General features: G+C 42.3%; 4 protein-coding genes across 4 annotated transcripts; 2 read left to right on the plus strand and 2 right to left on the minus strand.

Annotated features, from left to right (window-relative positions):
• Nucleotides 1-2,373: 2,373 nt before the first annotated feature.
• On the minus strand, nt 2,374-3,941 carry rps1 (40S ribosomal protein eS1). Its single transcript, XM_025682992.1, has 5 exons — nt 3,792-3,941; nt 3,628-3,712; nt 3,556-3,581; nt 2,930-3,431; nt 2,374-2,867 (listed from the first exon to the last, which is right to left on the minus strand). The coding sequence occupies exons 1-5, from the start codon at nt 3,803-3,805 to the stop codon at nt 2,724-2,726; spliced, it is 771 nt and encodes a 256-aa protein (XP_025535347.1). The 5' UTR covers nt 3,806-3,941; the 3' UTR covers nt 2,374-2,723.
• A 957-nt stretch (nt 3,942-4,898) lies between these two features.
• On the plus strand, nt 4,899-5,873 carry BO79DRAFT_180750 (transcription elongation factor 1 family protein). The gene is made up of 4 exons (XM_025680104.1): nt 4,899-5,230; nt 5,287-5,331; nt 5,381-5,519; nt 5,574-5,873. Exons 1-4 carry the CDS (start codon nt 5,228-5,230, stop codon nt 5,765-5,767), a joined length of 381 nt encoding a protein of 126 aa, XP_025535348.1. The 5' UTR covers nt 4,899-5,227; the 3' UTR covers nt 5,768-5,873.
• BO79DRAFT_211268 (uracil phosphoribosyltransferase) lies at nt 5,823-7,040 on the minus strand. The gene is made up of 4 exons (XM_025682993.1): nt 6,726-7,040; nt 6,297-6,655; nt 6,080-6,251; nt 5,823-6,022 (listed from the first exon to the last, which is right to left on the minus strand). The coding sequence occupies exons 1-4, from the start codon at nt 6,872-6,874 to the stop codon at nt 5,971-5,973; spliced, it is 732 nt and encodes a 243-aa protein (XP_025535349.1). The 5' UTR covers nt 6,875-7,040; the 3' UTR covers nt 5,823-5,970.
• Nucleotides 7,041-8,566: 1,526 nt separating this feature from the next.
• On the plus strand, nt 8,567-12,569 carry BO79DRAFT_202479 (Rheb small monomeric GTPase RhbA). Its single transcript, XM_025681649.1, has 6 exons — nt 8,567-9,146; nt 9,201-10,642; nt 10,695-10,914; nt 11,746-11,840; nt 11,898-12,026; nt 12,080-12,569. Exons 1-6 carry the CDS (start codon nt 8,588-8,590, stop codon nt 12,317-12,319), a joined length of 2,685 nt encoding a protein of 894 aa, XP_025535350.1. The 5' UTR covers nt 8,567-8,587; the 3' UTR covers nt 12,320-12,569.
• The last annotated feature ends 192 nt before the right edge of the window (nt 12,570-12,761 follow it).

The raw sequence follows: 12,761 nt of genomic DNA on the forward strand, positions 1-12,761 counted from the left end.
CTATTTATCATTTAAAAATAATAATAAAATTATAAATATTATTAAGTATTTCTGTATTAGTCTAACTAATATTGATATTTTATTTAATATAATAAAAAGATTAAATAATATATATCATGAAATATATTTATCTTTTTTTAAAATATTAATAATATAATACTGAAGCGTGAATATTCTAGTAATAATTAATATTATAGAAATTTTTTTTTAAAATTTTAAAGTTAATATTAACAGTACAGAGACAGTATATATAAAAAAATATTAGATTTTAATAAATTATTTTTATAATATATAAATCTTCTTCTTAAAAGCCGTCTTGAAAGATATATTAAAAAACTTAATATAAAGTATATAATTTAAGAATAAATAAAGTAAGAAATAATTATAAAAATATTTAATTATTAAATAATTAAAATTTATAATAATAAAAATAATAAAAGGTATATAAAATAATTATAAAAAATAAATAAAACAATTATAAAAGATTAAAGAAACGATAACTACAGGATAAAAAAATAATAATATAAGAATTCTGTTTATTTATAATTTTTTACAATAAATTTACTTATATAAATATATTTAAATATCTATAAAATTATACAGAAATAGCATGTAATCCTGTCTATATTATATATCTTATAAATTTTTTATTTTTTATTTTTTATTATTAAACTTTTATTATTTTAATTTAAAAATATATAAAATTATCTTTAATATTTAAGCCAGATAGCTTATCCCAGTAAAAAAATATTATTTATAATAAAATAATCTAGTTATCAAGGTCAAGGTTATCAGGATGATATATTATAATAATTATAGAATTAATTCTTTTATAAGAAGTTACTAATCTTACAAGAATCAGTCTATTTTGTGGAGATAGACTATTTTTGTTATTATTATATAAATATACAATATTTAATGGCTGATTCTCTATCTAGTCAACAGGCTTTCTACCCTGACAAGTAGATCCTATCACAAAATACCAGCTATTTCTTCTTATTCTATAGATGATATATCCTTGGCATTAAGGAGCAATCCCTAACAGTTAATTAAATAAGAAATTGATTGCTAATTATTATAGATTGAAGATTCATTTAAAGATAATTTATATCCATAGAATAGATTAATTTGAAAAAAAATCAGTAGCTTTATACGAAGAAATCTGTATCTTATAATTAATTTATAAAATATAAAATATTCTTATAATTCTCCTAACTACTATAATACATTATTCTGGTGATCCTGGTCTTGATAGCTGGCTATTCTATCACATACTTTCAACATAAATTCTCTTTCATATTAAATATATTACTTATAGATAGATTGGTAACATCTTAATATAACTTGTCTCTTGAAGTAAAGGTAAAAAATATTTAACGGTATACTAAATCAAAATTCAGGAAGATAAGAAAATAAAAATAAGAAATACTTAAAGATGTGCTGAAATTTAGATCCAGGAAGACGAAAATGTGAAGATAAGAAGTGTTTTAAAGGCGCGCTGAATCGAGATTCAGGGAGGTTAGCTTATATTATTGTATTTCTCCATACTGTCACTGGGATTACAGCTAGCTGACTGCCCCATCTCTTACAGCTAAATAAAAACAAAAATTTAAAATAAGGCAGAATATTTCTGCTCTTATGATATATTGATAATATAAAGATAGACAATAGATTACTGCTATAATCAAAGAAATCAGATCTAAGCTGATTAGGATCTCTAGCGCGGCCTGCAAGGTGCTGGAATGGAACCCAACAAGATATAAGAATGATTAATAAATGAACAAAGGAAATCCCGACAAACAAAGGGAGTAATCGTTTTCCCTACTGATATCAGGTTTCTTCATATCAAGTACCCAAATTTTTATTCGCAATGAGGGTACAGACGACAAAGAAAGGGTGCCGTTGAAGCCACGGCCCTTAGATTTGTCCGCACTTTATCACCCTGAGGCCTGAACGCCTCCAAGGGCCAAGCTTACAACGGATGTGCATCTGAGCCAATGTGGCCCAGTTACTCAAGGCTGTTGCCGGATAGCATAGGAGGTGGGCAGAAGACCTCCACGGAGCGCACCTAAAAGCGATCTTACATGTAGAAGCGGTTCTCGCGGTTCATGCAAAACCCCGTAAAGGACTGAGGAATGTGGCCAGTGAGAATTCGATTTCTTGGCAGCGGGAAAAGCCTTAGGTATAGAAGCTGCCTGAATAATGATAACTATGTAGCATGGGACTTCTAACACATTACTGCCAAGCTTTATTCTTCTTTAAGCCTGGGCCGACCTTCCGCATGCCCTACACTAAGACATGTGTGATGCTCATATAACACGATATACAGGAAAGCGGAGTTGGAAGCCTAAAATATACCGAGTACGGGGTCATCCGATAGTGGACGCACAAGTCCTATAGCAAAAAGAAGCCGCCAATCAGATGTATCTTCAATTCACAATATCTACAATTTAGTGATCAACCACTAGGAAGGATATCAGCCAAACGTTGAACATACCAAACTAGAATGTTTACCCTTCCGCTTTACCCATGAATAAGATTAAAACGTCCCAGTGATAAGGCCTATCTGAGAAGCTGCATGGCGTTGTGAACAACTTGCATATACTGTCATTTGTTGGCTAACGACACTACTTTTGACATAAACTTATCATACTTGGAGCAGTGGCACCGTGAACCCAAGATGGCAGAGCAACCAGAATCCATGACCAGCGAATAGCTAGAGCTTAAACGCTCTCAAGGACCTGTTCCTTGAACTCTCTCTCAACCTTGTGTCCCTTGTCATCGGTTGTAGACTCGCCATGCAAGTTCAGAAGCGCACCGAGGTCGAACTTGGGAGACTTGAGAAGCTTGACCTTGCGGATGTGGACCTAATGGAGCATTAGATGAGTCGCAAATATTTAATAATAGACGAGGACCGAGGGAAACGAACGTTCTGCAGGGGGTAAATTCCCTGGGTAGCCTTCTCAATCTCACGACCGATAACTTCGGGAATGAGCTTGGTGGTAAGCTGAGCGAGAGAGCAGCTAGCGGCCTCGCGCTGCATGATCTCGGTCATCTTCTTGCGGATAGCGCGGATTTGGGACGAGCGAGCATATGTAGTCTTCTTGATCTGGTTGGGGCGTCTCTTCGTGAAGGCGATGGCGAACAGACGGAGAAGATAGTCATCGGTCGTCTTCACAGTGACGTTGGCTTCAATCAGCGACTGCCACTTGCGCACAAGGGATCGCAGCTTGTCGGTCGTGAAATCCAGTCCGTGGAAGTTGGTCAGGCAGTTCTTTCCCTGGATCTCATCCACGCGGAGCTTGACCTTACGGAAGGCATGGTCCTCGTCGTTCTGCAAGTCGGCAAGAGAGACTTCGAAGATACGGCCCTTCAGGGAATCGTTCGCGTTCTTCAGACCACTGGTACGGTTCACCAGAGTCTTTCCAACACTTCAACAAAGGGAACGTCAGCGACTGGCTTGCACAGGGAGAATGCGAGAAAATATGTCTATAACGAGGCTGAATAATATCTGAAAGTCCTGACGACGAAATGGGGGGAGGGGCGATGCCATACTCTCTAGTCTGGAAGGTAGAGGGAGCCTATTCTTGTTAGCAAAATCCACAAACTCTCGAATCGTCAACTTACCTTAACAGAGTACTCGTCTTTCCGGGTGAAAGGGTCAACAGTTCTCTTCTTAACACCCTTCTTGCCCTTCGACAAGCGCTTGTTCCTGCCATGAAATCAGCAAGAGCGCAATACGGTCGAATTGCTGCAACTTAAATTCATAACAGAGTAGGGCGTTCACATACTTTCCAACGGCCATATTTGCGACTCGTGTCTATCTTGCGCGGCTTGAAGACAGACTAGGATATCACACCACACGCTCTGGTGGAGGTGAGTCGGATCGATTGTCGCTGCTTGCTGCTTGCTGCTCGATCGCGGGATGAGAGTAGAAATCGAAATCCCACAGAAAAGTCGGCTAAGCGAGGCGTCGGCCCTATCCAGTTACATAATATTTGCGCCTCCACCAAGCCCCCCAAAGTTCACAATGATTGGACAAAACTTTTACATCACATGATTTTATCTACCCCGTTTCTACGGAGTATCTTCCCATTACTTGGACAGCTTCGAGATTGCAAGTGCCTGGTTGTACTGGTATAGGCTTTCCCCGAAATTCTCAGGTGTCTATGCTCGAGTCAAGTGGCTCAGTAAAGTACAAATTTTAACATTATGCTGCCTAATATCTTTACCTCTTCAGACCAGTATTCTGCAGATTTCAAGGGCTCTTCCTCCAGGGCTCTTTTATTATCCATATAGAATTTTAATTGTTACAACTTCGAATGCATCACATTACACAGCTACATAGTGTAGTTATATTCATACTCTGTAACGTACGGTGGTGTACTTTCCGCCCGAGTCAACCACCCGCGCCATACGAAAGCCATTCTCAGTTCACGGTATCTCAACTAGCAGAGATCTGTGGAATTTATATAAATCATACAAACAACAATAAATATTTTCGATCTTCTTCCCCCCCCCCTTGTTCTCATTTCATTTGTTTCATCTCCAGTGACTATTAAGGTTAACTTAGCATATAGGATCTCTAGTCATTATATAACCCTATATTAAGAAAAAATCTTGATAATATTCTGATACATATATTACCTACCTAATAGAACCATTGATTAATTCATAAATTGCTAACTCATAATCGCCGAGATGTTATAGATATCTTTTGTATGAAGTTGTATGGCTGGCCGATTCGGGCGGGAACTAAGTTAATCATTTGACTAGTCACTCTACAGTTATCTTAATGTTAGTTAACTAGGTTAACTACCATTCGATGACTAATCTACCACCAGTCAACCAACTGGTTGCTTTTCCATTACCTTGTGCACCGAATAGTGTTCTTCAGTCTCGGGGAGTGCATGTAGTGGATGATTAGGCTATACCTGTCTAGCCCCCCTCCCCGAAGATCCCTAGTCCTCCACTGAAGCACTCAAACTTCCTCATAGCCTGCGAAGCACACTCAGATAAAATCGGTCCGGTCACTTGCTCGCACCGCTTTGTTTCACTAGATTTGTGCCTTCACAACATAAATTTGCCGCCGACTTTGCAGCAGTTTCGTGCATTGCTCTGCTGAACTCACATCGGCTGTTGAGCTGTCAACCCAAGAGGTTCAAATTTCTTACAGTATCAAAGGACATCTTGAATTGCCGGTCGCGTCACCCAGAAACTCTGAAGCATGGTATGCCACTCTACACATTGCCAATCTACCTTTCTCTAAGCTTTCTATGAATCTAGGGTAAGCGGAAGAAGTCGAGCAGGCAACCACAGCAACCTAGAAAGGTGACCACCTTCTGATTCCTCGGCGTTACCGTCGCTAACACTGAGTTAGAGAGAACCGTTGCCTACGACATTTGCGTGCCTTTTCTGCAATCACGAAAACTCCATCGTCGTAAAACTAGACAAGAAACTTGGCCTAGGGAACCTGTCCTGCAAAGTCTGCGGTCAGCGATTTCAGACGGGCATAAACTGTGCGTGCATGATCTCTTCTACGTGAGTGGCATTTGCTTATGATATATACTTAGATCTCTCCGCTGCTGTTGATGTATACTCGGACTGGGTGGATGCCTGTGACGCGGTTGCCAAGGATACTGCTACCAAGTACGAGGATAATGATCCTCGTGTCAGACCTTCGAACGATTTCGCTACTTCCCCCAGTGCTCGTGATGTTGGGTTCGAGGAAGCGGATCGGAACGATACATATGCCGATGAATACTGACTCTGAACTTAGAGGATCCCGCAGCGTACCAAATGAAGTAACATTGAACTTGCGGCACACTTCTTAGTTGAAGATACTATACCCTAATACTGTGAATGGAATCCAGCTGCGACATCGTTAAGCTGTAAACGTGTACTTTATTCATACATATGTATGTATGTATATCATAGTGGTTTCTGAAGCCACAATCTTTGTTGGTATGGCTACAGTGTGTAATAGCGGTCGCCGAAGTCACCAAGCCCTGGTATGATGTATCTAGAATGGCCTTGATCAGCAATGTAAATGTAGGTTTTATAGACCCGAGATACTCACTTTTTGTCATCTAGGCCTTGATCTATGAAAGCAGTCACTACTCTGAGTTTTGGAAAGCGTTCAGCAAAATCTGCAACGCCTGAAGGGCTTGCGATAAGGTTAAGAAACAAAATGCGGTCCTCCGGGACCCCCTTTGCTTTCAACACCTCAACGGCAAGTGTTGCAGAGCCCCCTGTTTTGTGTTAGTTCGTTTAGTGCGTTGAGTCGAAGAACTTGCCTGTTGCAAACATAGGATCAAGAAGAAGCACCCATCGATTTGCGATGTCACCAGGGAGCTTTTCATAGAACAGTTTTGGCTTGCAAGTTTCCTCGTCCCTCTGTATAAGGATTTTTCCGATTCGGACAGAACGACAACAATCTCTCAAACCCTGCTCCATCGCCTCTCCTGCTCTCATGATGGAAACGCCGCATATTTTCCCTTCGAACCGGACTCCGAGATAGACGCGACCCACAGGTGTCGTGACCGATTGTTCAACCACTGGCAGGTGATTGAGGCCCTCCTCCACCAGGAGGCGTATGATCCTGTTTGAGTAGAAGATGAAATCGGCACGGCTAGTCCTTCTATCTCTGATCATGCTACGAAAGGGGTCAGCAGAGGATACTGACTAGTGTTAGCCTATAAGTTTTGAATCGGCCTTCATCTTACGTCAAAAGAGCGATCAGCTGAGGGGACTGAGGTAAAACGTGGACATTCTCGTACGATATGTCTTTAGATACTGTCGCTGTGGGCTTTTCGCCATCGGGCCTGTAGATGGGGCCAACGCCTTGCGCGGGGGAGGGAGTGGCTTCTGACATCTCGTTCGTCTTGGCTATGGTAGCTTATCCCTGCCTTCCACAAATGAAAGAGACGAAAAGTGGTGAAGAAACAGGAAAGGAAATATATTTGCAGCGAAGTAACCTGTTACCAAGGTAGAAGGGTTGGGTTGGAGTTTAGAGAGTATTGCAGGCATGTAAAGCTCAGGATAACAATCTGCGAGGCTAAAACGTTTCCTCATTGGTACAATAAGTTAGTGGGACTACTTAAGCTGGCTATTAGTACTACTCCGTAGTCAATCGTAATACGGAGTATCACGGTAGTACTGCGGTAAACTATTCATAGAAGTGGATTCAACCACATGCAATCAGTCTAGAACCGTCCATTATCCTCTGAGAGAGCACCCAAGCTAGCCTGAAAAATCAACTTCGGCCCAAGATTTGGGTATGGGCATTAAACAAACGCCTTTCAAGTTCGGGACTGAGTTTCCGCCTAATCTGATACATCTCGAAACAATTGCTAATGAAAATATCCTCTTCACACTTTGTACCATATGCCCCTAGTGGGTACCAACTCGTGAACAGTGCTTTTCCCCGACCGCCGTGAACCTTTTAAAGCCAATAACTAACTTAAGTAGGTGGTACGTGGTTGTTCATCCTTCTATCAATTTATGTCTTTTGGATCACTTTGCCCTGTGACTCCAAACCCCAATCAATAGAATTTTACGCAGGCACCCGAGGGTACTTTTAATAGCTGATCCGGTCAATTCGGCGACGTCGCTGTATACTGGGTAGCTATGACCTGGTATCGGCACCTGACCCTTACTTTAAAGCAACGGAAATGTGGAATAGTAAGCAAGACGTAAGATAGTCGACGGATTAAGTAGATATCTATCGAGTATCAAGCGCGGAAAGTAGACACAAGGCTTTTTTCTTTCCGTTTTCCTTTCACCGTCTACACAATGCACTGACTCTAGAAGTTATAAATGCCATTTCCCACACTAGAACAGCTTTCCTCTTGACTATAAATCTTCCCTTACCAACACGGTAAGACAACGCCTTGTAACTATGCAAATATGCCTTTATAAGAATAAGCTTATATGTAAATATGACATCATTGTCAACGTTCGCCTTCTCAAGCCTCCAACATACTTAAGGTGGACCCAATGCAGTGAATGTTGAATTGTGTCTGATCATTGGGAATAGGAATGCTCAAACTCGAAGTAGCTAGAATTTATCGTGGCCTAAGTTTTAATCTTAGTTATAATACACAGAAGTACGGTAGACTACATTTCCACAACTTCTGACTGTATAACAAAGGACACAATTCATATGGACGAGTGCACAATTGCATTGAGCATTTATAATCTAGAAGCTTGACCTTTTGGAAGCTGTTGAGTCAGTCCCGTGATTGGGAGAATCAGCGGATATTAGTAAAGTATTCTCAGTGAAATACGGAGTACCAATAAATATGGTGGGTCAAGCCAACCTCGGAAGCTTGCATTGTACGGAGTACCAGATAGTACATAGTGCGATGTTGTAGTCCAGTCATCTATCTATTCGACTGTCCACGGTATGGTGCGTTCCAACGCGATCTGACACCTGCCCTTAAAGCATAGCCCACTCGAATTTTTTTTTTTTTTTGGGCACTACAAGCAGATCTGGATGCGACCAACCTTTATCAAGCGCCTTGCACCCCGCTACGCTTGAGAGATAATAGACTCATGCGCAGTTGATTGGAACTACCACTCCTAAATGCCCCAGAAAGATACGGCCAGAAGAGCTTCGGGGAGGCCTGGCCGTTCATCAGCGGAAGCGTCCCCTGGCACACGATCGCAAGCGGATAAAGTTACAACTGGGCCCCCGACACTATTTAAAAAACGCAGTGGATCTGCAGGCTATCAACTGGCCCAGGAGCCTTTTACTCCTCCGAATAGAGGCCTGTACCAATCCGAGCGCAGTCGAAAGAAGAGGAGGTATATGCATACGGAGCAGTCACGGCCAGCCCTGGACCAGATTGACGTACGCGATAGCGATGACGCAGCCTCGGATATTAACGAGCCTAGATATGATTGTGCGGCTGATGTTGCTTACATGTCTAATGATATTGAAGGGAATTGCAGTCCTCTGAAGGAATCCCATATTGAACGCAGAGAATCGGAGTTCCCTTACAACCCAGCTGCGTCTGTGTCACGACGGCTTCGCATTGAAGAACAGCCCATCTCAGACGGTAGCACCCCCAGCCGGACTTTGGCGGAAGCTGGGCATGACAGGAGAACTGTCTCTGCTCGAAAGAGACTGGTTGATTTGCTAGGTATAGCAGTACCGTCAAAGGAGACTGGATCGAGTGGTTCTGACTCAATTGTAGCTGAAAACATACACTCAGAAAACTCCCGGCCTCTGCAAGAAACCGACATCCCTCGCGCAAGCCACTGTGAAAATCCGGATGAAGTAACAGATCATAGCTCTGAAAAGGCCATCAAAGCGGACACTCCGATGCTTTCCAGAATACGGGGCTCTAGGATCACTTATGCACGCCAACGATCTTTTTTGGGTAATCCTCTGAGCTTGACAGCTCTTGAACAGCGGGACACTTCGGCATCCTCGCCACATCCTGGTGACGCAAGTCTGGCACACATCACAAACAATGATGGTAACCAGAATTTGGTTAGTGACGACGATGAAATCGAATCTAGACCTGTCCGTAGCATACATGAGCTTAGACAGGCTGGAGATAACGCACGGTTTCGGGAGTCAGTTGAGGTGATATTTGAAGACATCGAGGATCCAAATAACTCTCTCTCTGGGAAATGTAGTAGCTTCGCACAGCTATGCACAAAACTTCTTGAGCATGCCTTTGTGCGTCGATTCTCCGAATATGGTTTCAATGAACGGCTTGTCAAGTGCATCGCGGATGATCAAAACATTCTCATTACGTCCATGGCTTTGTGTGCATTTAGACTAATCTGCTCGAATGGTCTTTTCTCTCACACAAGTCTGAGATCTTTCTGGGCCACAATCCTGGGAATGTCTCACAAGCTTCTTACTATGACCGAAGACATCATAAATATGGCAACTGAGGGAACCACCAGCCTGTCCAAGGTCGTGCAAAGATCTTTCAAAAAGACATTACCTCAGATTTCCTCTGTTCTTTTCAATGCGTCCCCATCGCCGAGCCTTTCTCCCTGCTTGGTGACACTTTCGTGCATCCAATCCTGCATTTCTATCTTCCTCAAAAAGGGGGACGACATTGAACCTTTGCCCGCGACGCTAACGGAACAAATCGTCGACTTGCTGATAACACAATGTGACAATGCAACCTCCAAAGCAAGTCTCGAGAGCTATGAGTTATCAAGGTTGTCATTCTTGATTCTGGAATCTCACTCGATGTTACCGGGAACATCAGCGTATCATCATCACAACTTTTCCCGGCTGCTTTTCGAGAACCATGGTAAATTTCTGCCATTTTGTCAGTTTGATCGGAGTAAGCAGATTCCTATGTTATATGCCAGGGTGATACTCAACCTTACAAATAATGTGCCTTCGCTATGCGAAGAGTTTGCTACTCCTGACATGGTCTCGGATTTTGTGGAACTTGCCACTACTGGGTTGTCTGGTGCATCGATGAATCGCAATGTGGATGAACATGGATCTTTAAATGCCAACATTTTAGCTTTGGGTGTGCTCATAAACTTGTCGGAACAAAGCGAGCTCTCACGAGCTGCTTTTCTTAATCCAGCTTCCGATTCTACGTCACTACTCCAGTTACTTCTCGAGCACTTTTCCGCGGGGCTTGCATTTGTTGATCAGGTAAGAGTATATCATTCTCAATTGGAGGACATATTGAGCTAATTCAGATAAGGCGCGCTCTGTGTCCGAAGTGCATTATAATGTTGTGATTGGATACCTCTCGATTGTCTTGGCTACCTTGTGTCTCAACGAGGAGGCATTGAATCAAATCAGGGAATCAATTCGTGGCGAAGGTCTTCTACTAGTCTTATCGACGGCAGAAGAATTCTTAAAGTTTCACCAGAAGGTTGAGCAAGACTCGCAGCTTTTTGAAAGTTCGGGAGAACGTGGAGGTAGATCAACAACGCGCTTGAAGGATGTCCTGAATCAGATACGCCAGAAAGCACGTCTATAAATAAAGCTCCGAGATATCTATATGCAATTTCGATTTTCATCCAGCCCAGTAGTTACTCCATATGTAAACTGTAACAATAAAGACCTGTTCTTGCAATGGTCGCTATGAGCGGCCTGCCCACCTATCCTTTGATGATCGCTACTTGCAACGGAAGACTGGAAAAACACAAGTAACAACATTCCATTGTCAAAAGGGTGTTTTTCAGTATTTATTGTACTTTTTCTGTTAGATTGCCATCCAGATTGTTTGCTGTGGAGGTCCCGTTGTAAATATAAATATTGTTTTGACGTAATAGCGATTCTGGTACTTAGCTCTGTTCTAGTTGCCGTTTGACTTGTTTGCGCTCCTGGATTGCCTATTCGCCACTTCCGGGTGAGCTCATCTGTGATCTGATTGCCATCCCTATCATAAGGGTGCTACACAATTGACAAAGTTTGACCACTGAGGCCTCTAACAAACCGTGGGTTCGTGCTTAGATACCTGTTAATGACCTCGAGAAGCCTATATCTTTGTGCGCAAAAATCTCTAATTCATTGACCAACTTCCGCAAGAATCGCCTTATATTTTATAGCCACTTCCCCGCTCCGTACTCTAGAAGATGCCTAGTGCACCGAAGCAGCGCAAAATAGCTATTGTTGGCAGTCGCTCTGTGGGTATGGCCTCCTATCTCTTTGACAATCCTTTGCTTGTTCGATCGCATCATGTTTACTAAAATATTTCCCAGGTAAATCTTCTCTTACAGTTCGATTTGTTGAACATCATTTTGTAGAAAGCTACTATCCGACGATCGAAAACACGTTCAGTCGAATCATCAAATACAACGGCCAAGATTATGCCACTGAAATCGTTGACACAGCTGGTCAGGTATGGAGAAAATCTGGCCTGAGCCTAGAGCCCCGTGGGTGGCTAATACTGCTATAGGACGAGTACAGTATATTGAACTCCAAGCATTTCATCGGAATACATGGGTATATTATTGTCTACTCGGTGGCTTCACGTCAGTCGTTCGACATGGTGAGGGTCATACGTGACAAGATTTTGAACCATCTTGTGAGTATCCAATTTGGTCCTTGCAGCCACCTTAGAAGCTGACATGAAATAAGGGTGCCGATCATGTACCCCTTGTGCTTGTCGGAAATAAAAGCGATCTCAAATCTGAGCAACGCCAGGTGTCTCTAGATGAAGGCCGGCAGCTTTGTGAAGAATTCCATTGTGCATTTACTGAGGCTAGTGCTCGTCTCGACTATAATGTTGCGAAAGCGTTTGACTTAATGATTGGGGAGATCGAAAAGTCGCAAAACCCATCACAGCCGGCAGGAGGCAACAAATGCGCCGTAATGTGATAAGGCCTATGATGTAGCAGGATAGGTATTGACCTAGGTGGTCGAAAATGGCTACGCCTCGTTTGGATATCACTTCCAGTTTCTCGGAGAGGCAACATAGCTGTTGATTAGCCTAGGTTGTTGTATTTCTGGGATACGTTTTTTTGCAGCTCTTCACTGGCGCAGCTGTGATTCTTTCGGCACTCGATTTCTCAAGTACTGTCTTTGTCTGTTACATAATCTAATACATACACAGTAGTTTATCTCCCAGGGCATGAGAGCTGTGTTTGGAATCAAGTCCCATAAGAAAGGAAGGGTGAGACAGCCGACAGATGCAGTTTGTGCAGAGCGGCCGACTAAGTTTCATTAGTAGGAGTATGCTATACCCAATTGGTCGAGCCCCTAAATTTCTGCCCCTCCATTTGATGATACACCAACCGAGTTCTCTAGCCCCTCCTTCCCT

The sequence above is a fragment of the Aspergillus costaricaensis genome (assembly GCF_003184835.1).
Source record: "Aspergillus costaricaensis CBS 115574 unplaced genomic scaffold BO79scaffold_39, whole genome shotgun sequence".
NCBI lineage: Eukaryota > Fungi > Ascomycota > Eurotiomycetes > Eurotiales > Aspergillaceae > Aspergillus > Aspergillus costaricensis.